Source organism: Ixodes scapularis, unplaced genomic scaffold (assembly GCF_016920785.2).
Source record: "Ixodes scapularis isolate PalLabHiFi unplaced genomic scaffold, ASM1692078v2 PGA_scaffold8__174_contigs__length_109621045, whole genome shotgun sequence".
Classification (NCBI taxonomy): domain Eukaryota; kingdom Metazoa; phylum Arthropoda; class Arachnida; order Ixodida; family Ixodidae; genus Ixodes; species Ixodes scapularis.
Window position 1 is genome coordinate 48,725,464 of NW_024609883.1, and position 12,130 is coordinate 48,737,593.

The 12,130-nt window shown below is 45.4% G+C and overlaps 1 protein-coding gene across 3 annotated transcripts in view; it reads right to left on the reverse strand.

Moving 5' to 3' along the window:
* The window catches only part of LOC120850173 (zinc finger protein 791), a 29,823-nt gene extending 19,284 nt beyond the window's left edge, over nucleotides 1–10,539 (reverse strand). For 2 of the 3 annotated variants that reach the window (XM_042286771.1, XM_042286772.1), the window contains exon 1: nucleotides 1,467–2,221. Coding sequence is in view for 2 of the 3 variants with exons in the window: in XM_042286772.1 (XP_042142706.1) it covers nucleotides 1,467–1,494 (28 nt within the window). In the remaining variant the exon portion in view is untranslated. Of the gene's footprint in view, nucleotides 1–1,466; nucleotides 2,222–10,451 lie in introns of those variants that run through there. The other variant, XM_040222603.3, reaches the window with a different exon arrangement.
* Nucleotides 10,540–12,130: the final 1,591 nt, after the last annotated feature.

Sequence of the window (12,130 nt, forward strand, 5' to 3'; positions counted from 1 at the left end):
ATGTATGTTAAACATAAATCTGCACTTGCTCAGCTTCTATTGGTGTGGTTGGCCACCATCATTATAACTCTGAAAAACCATGTCCGCACTGCTCCCACCGCACATTGCCGCATATTCCTATCCCACACAACGCGCACAAAGCCGCATCTGCACCGGGACACTCCAAGAAGGCAGCTCTACTTGGTGGCACACGCCAGAACTAGACGCAACAGTTGGCACCCTTTCATCTTGGAGGCAACAGGCAGGCATGGAAAGATCTAGGAGGCTATGGTGCAACTCATGGGTAGCACAGCATACTTGTCCCCCTTTGAGCACCACACGCCTATTAACTTGGGATCATTTTGGCTGATTCCACCTAAAGAGGCGGCAAGCTCTGCTTTTTTCAATGTAGTGGCCATCAGCCCATAAGGGAAGTTGCGCCCTGGGTAACGGTCACTATGACCATTTGATAAGTGCTACCCACAGTTTTTTCCGGTCTCTGAGGAAACCAGCTGGAAATGGGAGACGGCTTACTGGAAACCAGCAAAACAGCAGTGTGTGAAATGAAGATGTAAATCTTTTTGCCACGACAATCTCTTCCATCTTTGATGGACGGATAAATTAGGGTGCGGCACTTTGATCTGAGCCAATCCTCAAGCCACTTTGCCCAAAGTATCACTAAACTCACTCCTCGTCTTACTGTTAATTTCTATCACCTCCCTGATCCTGTTCCTCCATTTCTCCCGCTGTCTCTTAGTCCGCTTCATCTCTTGGAAATGCCCTATTCCTTTATCAACCCCTCTAATATCAAAGCAATAAAAAAGACTCCCACACTCTAGGTATGTACCAGACTTACCGTACCTACAGGCTCTGCTGTTACCTTCCACTTATACCCACTGTGTAAAATTTGTACATGACCCCTGTCATCTTGACTTATAAAGCCTGGTTCTCAGCACACCACTTTTTGCTATGACAGCAAAACTTCCTTTTGGATTGTCAAAAAAGTCATCTTTTCGTAATCCCAATTTTTCTGCATAGTAGGCTTCTTTTCCAATCTCATCTCCCTCATTTCACCTTCAGCTTCCTTCACTGCCTTTCTGTCCTCTTCATTCTTTCCCATCATTATCCCAGCACCTGTTAGACAGCCCACTTCCTCTATTCTATGTCCAAACCCCTCGTGTATAAAAGGCCAACATTTATTATGTCCAACGCTCCATTTGCTGTTGCCACGAACCTCTCCTCACATTCAATTTTGCTGCTTGCCTCCCTCCTCTCCAAGAAAAACCGATATCACCCTGCATGTTTTCATTGGGGTTGTTAGCTCCCCAGAGGATGCGTTGCTGGTGGAGTCTCTCCGAATCGGCACAGACGCCCAGGTGTCTGTGGGGAGTTGTACAAGAAGCGCTGCCCTGGCGTATGAGCGCCTGTAGTCTAGACATCGTCACCGTCCCCCGTTTATAAAAGAGGCGGAAACAAAAGAAATTTACCCCGACTTGAGGATTGAACCGGTTCCATTGAAATTGCTGGCCAAGGTCAGGTTCGTGAGGAGTCTCGCAAGATCACGGAGGAACGCACAGGACCACTTGAGATGCTAGGAACCAAACGAATGAACAATGACAGTAATGAACAAAGCGAACACATCGTCCAAGCATATCAAGCTAATGTGAAAGCTGTGAGAATGACGCACACTAGACACATCAAGAATTTGGCCATTTCGAAACAACAATGACGAATGGATGAGGAAATGCCTGCGTGCCTGTTATTGGGAGGCAGCTTGTGCCACCTGACTTAAAAGTTTGAAGGTGTCTTAAAACCTGCTCCTTTTTGCACTGCCAGTACGGTAAAAATATGATTATTTAAAAGGGTCAAAACTTGCAGGATATAAAATCTGAGATAACTATATCTCTGGAACCTATTAGTTGTCCCCATATTTCTGCAAAATTTGTTTTTTGAATTCGATTGAACACTCAAACCATAAAAAGGTTTGAGTGTGCCTAAAAGCGTAAGGGAAAATGCACCCAAGGAAAGCTATTTTTTTATTTTTTATTAAAACTGAATTTACCTTTCAGTTTATAGTGCTTGATCTCCCTCTTATAAATCTCGTGTTAGTTTTGATATAGCTTGTTTTTAATTTTCTAGGTGCTATGCACATGCAGAAATAGACATGTCCTTGCAGACAGATGGGTCATGGCAACACACATAAAGGCCAACCTGTAAAATATTTTTCAACCAGGATGAAAATCCTGCTTGCCACTCTTCCTATTTCCCCCTCTCCCACTCTTAACTTGATGGCTTGGAGGGAGGGGGGAAAGAAGCAGGGGAGACTCCTTTTGTTGCTGTGTTTTGGGGCTGGATGAGAAGGGGTAAGCTCCCAGCTTATCCCGTCTCACCCAAGATGCAGCAACAAAAGGAGTCCTTAGCAGTCAAGATAGAAGTGGAGAGGGGGAATAGGAAAATGTGGCGAGGATGATTTTCACCCTGGTTGAAAAATATTATGAGCATCGAGCTTTAAAGGAGCCAAGTAAAATTAACTAATTTGCTTCTTTTAAAGGGGGACCTGCAAAAGTATTCTTCCGCCTGGCAGAAAGTCCCCCTCTCTCTGTTTTGCCCTTTCCCTTTTGTCTAGCTACATGGTGAGGGGGACAAGGTCCCCTTTTGTAGCGGCTTCTTCTAAGAGGATAAGACTAGAAAAGCCCATAATCAGCAGCAGGCATTTTGGCCCCTCCCAAACTCTAGCCCTCAGGGTGGATGTTTTACGAAGCTGGAAGGCTGTGGCACTGGCAGGCAGTCACCGACTTGAGGTGCCGAAGTTGTTTGGCGGCAGCCTGTATCAAAGTAAACGCTTACTGGAGACCCCACACCCATTGAACATACTTTTCATACTTATTCGCAATTTCTCAAATAAAGAGTGCAGAACGCGTGCGCAAGATGTGGTGGTTTCAATATCTGAGGATCATTTGCATATTCACAAAACATTCAGCATCCTCAAAAAGCCAGCCAATCACGCTCAACTCGCCTCAAAGGGGGACGATGGAAAAGATCAAGGCTTGAGAATATTAGCAGATCTCCGTTTTCGTACAGCGCGCACAAATTATTGTGCGCCTAACTTGCAGGATATGATGGCCAACGAAATGTGGATGAAATTTATATTTACATATCCCAACAACCACATCAGTTGAAAGGGCAGCAAGGGTGAGTGTCGATATTAGGAAGTTTTAGTAAATCGTTTTTAGCCCTCCGATAACCGTACTACACAACAATATATAAGCTAGCCTTATGAACATTCTTTATCGAGCACGGCTATCGGAGCAGAAAACGCAAAACCAATATTGGGGGTTTAGCGTGTCGTGTTATCACTCAACATTGCTTGTATCAGTGCTATAGCACGAGCTGCCACTTCAAATAATTCTTTGAAGTCTTCAAAAATTTAGAGCAAAAGCTGCTCATATTTTTAACATGACACAGGATTGTAATTTGACATTTTAAAGACCTACCTAACAGCATTTCCTTCATCTATAAAACTTTTTGGTGATGATTGTGTTATTTATCGCCAAATTCTGGATCCTGGTGATCCTTCCACCCTTCATTTCAGTCTGACCTGGATAACATTTCATTTTGGTGTGGTACCTGGCTAGTGAAACTTAACGCAACCAAATGCAAGTCGATGAGAATTTCATGCAATTCTAATAATGTCGACAATTCTAATAATGCCATGCGACTACTTACTTATTGATGTTTCCTAAGAGTTTCCTCCTACAGGTATGTAAGCATTACAATTTCTGACAACCTTTCATGGCAATATCACGTGGACGTTATCACAACTAATGCTACTCGTTCACTTGGTTATCTACGGAGAAACTCTTCTTTAGCCCCAACTAACTTGAAAAATCTGCTCTATAAATCTTTAGTCCGATCAAAGCTAGAATATGCATCATCAATCTGGGACCCTAATATCAACTCTCTTATTTTACAAATAGAAGCCATCCAGAACCAATCCACACGTTTAATTTTTTCTAATTACTTCCGTACCAAAAGTGTCTCTTCAATGAAATTTAATCTTAACTTACCCAATCTTTCATTGCGTCGTAAAATGTTTTGTCTGTGTCTATTTCTAAGATTTATCACTTTAACTCCCGCAGCGACCACCAGTACAAGGTTGACGTGCCAAGCAGCCGTACTAATTTACATTTCCACTCCTTCATTCCTAGGACTTGCGCCGACTGGAACCACCTCCCCACCTCTACAGCCTTGATCACCAACACCGTCCGCTTCAAATTTGCCATTTGCAACCATTTTTTTGTAATCCTGCTGTTGTATTTATGTTGACATTTATTTTTTGTTTGTTTGCTTCACCCACTCTTCTCTGTAATGCCTCAGCCTCGAGAGTAAATAAATAATCTAGACGTGGGTGCTTGTCCAGTCAAATCGGGCAGTTAACTTAAAATTTCCAGAATTGCCAAGTTTGGGAAATGTTAATAGTGGGCACTTGACTGAAGTGGGTGCTTCTGCAGTATTTTACGGTCAATGGCTTTTTCTTAGGCGCCACAAACTGCAAACCCTGGACACTCTCAAGCTTTATGTGACACTTCCTTATGTAGGAAGTTCCAACTTTTGTCTTGAAGTAAATAAAGTGAATTGAACTGGGTATATGTTATGAAAATCATCCAATCACTTGAAAGGCTGCAGACATGGGAAAATACACGGTATACAGTTTTACTAAACTCATAAATCCACCAAGCAAATGTTTATATCACAAAAACGGTTGAGAACGTCGAACACATATAGGTGAGGTATTACAAACAAATAAATCGCCTGATGCACATGTGACAGTATTCCTATTATCGAATAAAAGCCAAGTTAAACATTTGTTACTTATCTTATTCACGAGTTCTCCCATAGTCAAAGGTAAAAGCAGCCAAGGTGAAAATCCTCTCCGCCAAACTTCTTATTTCCCCCTCTCCCACTCTTAACTTGGGAGGACTCCTTTTGTGGCTGCAACTCGAGGCTGGATGAACCGGGATAGGCGCCCGGCGTATCCAGCCCCAAGATGCAGTAACAAAAGAAGTCCTCCAGCATAAAGATAGCAGTGGGAGAGAGGAAAATGGGAATTTTCATCATTGGTTGAAAAATATTTTGCAAGTCGACCTTTAAGATCACGAATGCACAATCGTAAACATATGCACTTCTTATTGCGAAAGCTTTGCCGCTACTAATACGCTAACTTGAGTTACCACAAGTAATTCGTTGTCTTACTGCCAAATTCCTAGATGCTGCTACACTCAAAACTCGACTTCAGGGCGGTATGCGCTTCATAAAAATTTTACTCCACTCGACTGGAGTAAATACTCCACTTTTCACTCGAAATCTCAAGGTAGCGCCCGCGCTCACTCGAGTCTTGAATGAGGAAGCGGTACTCAACACAACGGCCGATGCGTCGTTCCTTGACTTCGTCACGTTCGTCCTCAGAACAGACAAACTTCTGTATGAACGCGAAGACTGGTGCCACGGGTGGCATGGCGCTGTTTGAGGAACAGACACAACCCTATGGCGCTGCTTAGCGAACGGGAATTTCTGGCTCACTACCGCTTCAAGGTGGTGACAGTGGCGAGTCTCCTGGGGACCCTCCCGCTGGAGACAAGTGCATCCAATTGAGGACTGCCGGTCCCACCGATGCTCCAGCTCCTTATCGCGCTGCGGTTTTTTGGCGCTGGGACATTTTGGGTTGTTGCCGGCAACCTGGCGAACATGTCACAACCAACGGTGTGCCGTGTCATGAACCGAGTATGTGGAACAGAAAAACAATCAGATAGAAAAGCTACAGGGACTGAGTGTATCTCCGTTTCACCATAACTTGGCAAACGGTGAAAGCTACGGTCCCCGTTGGCCAATCAGAGCAACGGAGCCATGCACAAGACAGCTCTCTGCGGGAGGATAGTGTTTTGATGGTACGTTGTCAAGTGCTTCGCTCCAATGCCCCGATTGGCTCACGTGGGTCGTAGCTTTATATCTTGTCTTCGGAGGACTGGTTGTCACAACGCTTGAACAAGCACATAACGCTTCGCCCTGTCCCGTGATAATGTTTTTTTTTTGGTCCGGTTCAAGGCTCTGACAACATACAATGACACTTTTGTAAGCTGCTTAGAGAATGTTATTAGGGTAATCCGGGAAGTCAGTCATACTGCTTTGGTACAAGATAATGTTCTGTATACCCTGGGATGGACCACATCGGATGCTGCGAGTCTTTCCAGCCATTGCAGTGCTGTAAGAGTTCCATTTAACCTTGTGCTCTGCGTGCCCCCCACTTAGTGCATGTCACGTGTCACGCACTCAGAACCGACTTACCCTCGATGGCTCGTAGCGTCTGCTGCGGTCCATTTTAAGGTAAAAGGGATTGCAAGAGGCTACACGGCTTAGTGTTTGCGAATGATGGATCACTTAGAGTGCTTCATTGGTAAATCCTGCTCGAGTTCAGCCTGAGCTCGCAAACATTGGACAAAAAAAAACTTTCTTTGTCCTTGTCACCTGATTCATGGCGGGTGAAAATCAATAGGCTACTCCTCTGTTTTAACAAAAATATTTTAATAGGCGAAATTTTAAATTAAAATTACATTCTAATGTACAAATCGTAATTGAGAAAACAAGCATACACTGCATATATAAATTCTAGCTTTGACGGCTGTTGCAAAGGCTGGCAGAGCAGGCAGAGTGTTAGCAAAAAGGGGAAAAGCATCCAAACAGGATGAGCTAGAAAGAACAACCCCCCTTGCCAGACAGAAAAAAAAAAAATGATCCAGCTTACAATGAGAAGCTAAGCATAGTGGGCTCGCTCTCGACCTGCTCGTCTTCCCCTCCTGATAAGAGCAGGATGTCTTTTGAGGAGGAAAAGGGAATGGAGAGAAAGAAGGTAGACGGGAAGAATCCGCTCGAAAATACAGAGCCACACAAAAAATAGGGCTTGAAGCGCTGCGTGGCGGCAAGTTTAACTACCCAAAATGTCTCAGAATCTTGGCCTTGACTATATTTGCCTTCATCTTTAATATCAAATGCGTGACCTAAATATACCTTGCATTTCTTATTGCGCCATTAACACTTATGCAAATTTGCGCTGCCATAAATAATTGGCCTCTCAAGCCTCGTTCGTCTTAGAGACATCTACATACTCAATGTGCACCAGTGCTAATGCTGATTGCTCACACATATCCGGTACACCGACGGTGCAAACAGGCATAACCTGTTATAAAATAGGAATAAAGCTATACACACACTGTCGTGCACCTTGGCCAGAAAGGGCTATATACACTACGCAAAACTCGTATAAAACAAATGTTTACGAGTGTTTTAAGCGGTTGCATAGCATAATGGTAAAATGTCTGCTTCATACGCAAGTGGACGCGGGTTTGGTCTACGGTGTGGGTCTACTTTATTTTCTTTTTCTTTTTTTAAAAAATTTTGTTTTGTCGAGCATTTGGCAATATTTATGACATTTCTCTTTTGCTATCAACACTGAAAAAAGGAAAAAAAAAAAAGAATGTTCTCGACGAAACTTTGCAGAACTAAATGGTATGGGACTCCCTTTCTGGAAGTGCAATTGGGGACAGCAGGGCTTGGGTTGCCGGCTGGACGCCGCGAAGCGGCATGTACGGGGTGAAGTTTTGTAATTAGCAGTCGCACACGAAGCAGTGTGAAAGCAGGCGGGGGGGGGGGGGGGTGTTAATGAGCTCACCAGTGATAATGCGCCATTCGATAAGGGTAACCCAAATGGCATGAGCTCTCCACGTTGTGTGTATAGCCATTTCCGGCCGAAGTGCACTACATACTGCGTATAGCTTTAGTCATAAAATAAAGTGAAGCTGTGCACAAAATGATGGCGCACACTTAGGTAGCAACAATAAATACCAAATGACACTTAAAAAACAAAACAAAAAATCCCGGTAAAATGCGACGTAAAAAACGAATGCAATGCCTTCGCCAAGGCGCGGAGGGAAGAGAAGCAATCAGTTGAAGCCGCTTATGGCGGCCGCATCACGTGATATCATTATAATGTGATTAAATGCAAAGGTGTAAGCGAGCTGGACAAGAATTTCATTCTTGTCCAGCTCGCTTGCACCTTTGCATTCAAGTGCATTATAATTATAAGCTTAAATTGCAAGCTGCACCCTTGTTAGTGTTACTGGTGGCAGCTGATAAAACCCGTTTGCTCTACTGACGTCTAACCCCTACCTAGCTCAGTTGGTAGAGTGCTCAACCTGTAATGGAGAGGTCCCAGGTTCGATAACTGGACCAGGCGGATTTTTTCGGTCACGCACCAGTCACCTAGCTGTGTTTGGAGATTTGTGTTTGTCCTTTGTCCCTCTTGTTCCCCTTCTCCAGGTATTATTTTCGCCACGTGATATCAAGATGGCAGCGTCCATGCGACGGAGGGTGAAAAGGTCACGTCAGTAAGGTGTAAGCGATCGAACATATTATTTCCGAGGCAGATGATACAGGAGCAAAAGAATGCGATTCTCACAGCTTCAGGTGAAGGCCTGTCCAAACAGGCTACTACAAAAATCGTCAGGCCACATGACTGCTGCAAAAATCGTCAAAATTGAAGTGTCGGGTAGTCGTCACTTGAATGTCTGTTTGCACACTGGCCAAGCCAAATTCACGACTTCCCTAATCGCCTGCTCCACTTTTTTTTGACGTCGGTGCTCGTCAGATTTGACGTCACTCGCCACCTGCCAATGGTGTGCTTGATGCCTGTCTATCTCCCGCGGCTCACGAAGTCGCCAATCTTTCTACCGCTGTCACCTCGGCAGGAAGGCCAAAGAGGTCCGAACATTTGGCATACCCACATGCCTAATGTTTTCAACAAAAAACTTGCTTAATCAAAAAGAAAAAAGGTATATATTTATAGCTCAATACTAAATAGCTTGCATTTTCGTTCTCATTGCCTCCTTTAGTTGAAAAACATACAACACGTGCTTTGGGTAGATTTGGGAGATTCCTGCGTCAAAGCGCGCATTTCGACCATCCCGGCTCAGCTTTCTTTGTCAAAATTCATGTTCGTAGCTCGAAAAAAAAAAAAAAAATGCAGTGTGCAACAGTGAGACTTTTAGTTGTATGTAAAAACAGTGAGAACTTAAGAATTTATCATTTATTTTATTAAACTCCAAACCAACCAGGTTTGTTTGTTTGTCTATACAAGGTACGCTGGGAACAAGAGCCGCGGGAATCCGATCCAATCCACAGAACTGCTGGAAGATGACACGATTTCGGACACGACGTGCGTCCGCCTGGCTTGCTCCCTTTCCCGTTTTCGGGATTTTCAAAGCGGTGGGGGCCTTGAGCGATTGACCGACAGCCAACAGAGCATGTGAGTGGCTCTCCGGACCCACGTGATGAGCAGAGCAAGGCCACCGTGTAGGTGGCGAGGGGGAGATTTGACGGGGGGAAGTTTCCCCCCGGCAGATTTGACAGGGGTAAATTAGAGTCACTGAATAAAGCTATGCTTTCAGAGTACCTAAACTCCCAAACTACACATCTGAAGCGCGTCAGGCGCAGCCAGCTTGGGTCCACGCGCAGATGGAGGAGTGCTTGCAGCTGAGCCAAGCCGAGCTGTAGCCGTTGCCTGCTCCAGCTGCCGTAGCCGCAGCTGTGGCAGCGAATCAATAGAAGGGTATGCACTTGGGCTACTCGGTGATCCATGTTTGTGAAGGTAAAAGCGCTAAAAACAACAAACGAGTAAAAGAACAGAACAAAACAGAGCGCTATGTGTTGTTCGTCTCTTTTACTCGTTCGTTGTTTTCAGCGCTTTTACTCTCACAAACAGCGAATCAAGGTCGTGTTGTTCATATCTCGACATAAAAAGGAAAAAGTGCATGCTGCGCGACGGACTTCAGCGTGCGCGCGTAGTAAACAGTAAAACAGCAGTAGGCAGCGGATCGCTGGACCCAAGATGATGGCGTAGAAAAAACGCGATGATAATAGCGACTAACGTGACTGCCGCTGTCCAATGATGCCGCAGCGAACCAGGATATTGTTGAATAGAGCGACTGCATTGTTGGCAAAGTGCCAAAGAAAAGGAATGCGGGACTCTGAAAGCGTAGCTTATTTAGTGACTCTAGGGTAAATTTCCCCCCGGCGGCCGGAAGCGGAGCGCCGCACGATTTGTCGGAGTTGTGCGTTTTGTAGTATCCTGTTCGGACACCCCTTGACACAACTCTTGCGCGAAAGCGCGAAAGGTGGACGAGGTAGCAGTCTGTCAGATGAAGTCAGGGCCGTCAGCAGGGCCTTGTGAATAAAGCTCCGTTCACACACTTGCCACCGATAAGAACCGAGAGAGAGAAGATCGGTTTTTAAGCCTCTTGCAACGGCAAAGGTGCTGCTGTGGAGCGTCCTCCGCCGTCGCAAGACGGTCTCCCTCCGTCCTACTCGGTTACAAGTGTGTGAACGGCACTTAACACCAAACAATGTAGTTTTGACAACAGTACCTTTTCCTTGAATAAGAAGTCAAATTTCTGAACGCCAGACCGACTTCACTTTCACATGTTGACCCTGCGAACCGCTGCGCCGCTGCTACCTGCTGCTACTGCTTTGTCGCCCAGACAGCTCAGACCACTGTGGCTCAGACGCTCAGACGGCTCAGAGTTGCGACAGTTGCGTAACTTGCGTACCATACTTGCGTTGCTTGCGTTGCGATTTGCAATTATAAATGAGTGATGGATCAATGAACAAGCAACTGCAAGCAACCAGAGGCTCTGCAAGCAACATATACGCTCTGCATATACGGCTCTGACAAGCAAAGTGCAAGCCAAAAGTTGACGAGCGTTTCGCCGCAGTAAGGTTGCAACGCCTATTGGCTGAGAGAAAAAAGCAAAAACAAGCAAAACAACACAAACCGGAAGTGACGAAAGTTTTTGTTTTGTTTGTTTTTGCTTTTTTCAATTTCATTTTTTGTTTTTACTTTTTGTTCCTCCAAGTGTTTGTTGGGCGCTTTTCGGAGCGGTCGCGTCGGTTCCAGCGGTCTTTCTTGTATTATAAGTTGTCGTGTTATGTGCGGCGGTACTGCCGAGTGGAGTTGATCGTGATATTCAATGCTTGGGAACGAGCGTCGGCAGTGAAGTCCAAAGCGCATTCATGCAAGCTAACAGGCCCCGTCTCGCCACATGGAGGCCCGTGGGACGCTTGTTCGGAACGTAAAAGGTGAGTGGAATTTACCTACTGGTGGCGTTCGATCGTCGATTCTACACCGCTGTGGTGGAATTTGATAGCGCTTGGCTACCTCACGTAGCGTCGGGGACAAAGAAGAAGGTACTAGAGATAATCAACGGGAGTGGCATGTGGCTCCCGGGTGCCGCCTGCGCCGCATTTGCATTCAGTAATCGCACTGAAAGAAGGACCAAGCGCGTTGGGAATGTCAGCTTTTGACGAGCTCGTGCAGTCAATTAAAGCGTTCTGTCGAAAGACGGGATTTACAAACAGATCAGGCTTCGCGAATGGCCCTCCCGGCGCTTCGATTTTGTGGCGGGTAATAATGTTACTGTATCCTGGTAGGCCTGCGATGGTGTTTTCTGCACAAATATTGCATTCTGCCGTGTGGTACATTCACACCTGCAGCAGAACTGCTAACCGATTCTGCTACAGGTTAATCGCGAACAGTTGTGCTCTTCCATGTTAAAGTGCATGTTAAAGTGACAACAAATAAGTGCCTCTCTGTTCTACTTCTCCTTTGGTATTCAACTGGTTGTATTTTCTACTACATTTTGTTCAGAAAGCCATTGCGAGACAGGTATTATTGATGTATACTATCCAAAATAATGCTTGAGCATGAGACGAGGTAACAGAAATACTTCTTTATGTGCCTGCTTTTTATGTTTTTGCAATTCACCAGCTAGACCAGTCTTCTCATGGTTATTGTTTTGTTGGGTGTAAATTTTCCACCCCAGGTGTCCGATGCTTGCGGCTGATGGCTTCTACCTATGTGCATCGAACAGCGGGCCTGCACCTTCACCGAGACAGCAGTAAAACAGTTCTGAGTAACTGCAGCGACTGGGTCACCGATGCCGTTCCACTTCCTGCACTGCACTCCGCGTGGGTCAAAGGGCCAGCGTATGCCTTTTACGGGTTGTCGCCAGCCATAGTGAGTATGGCTTAGAGTCACGTCATGTGA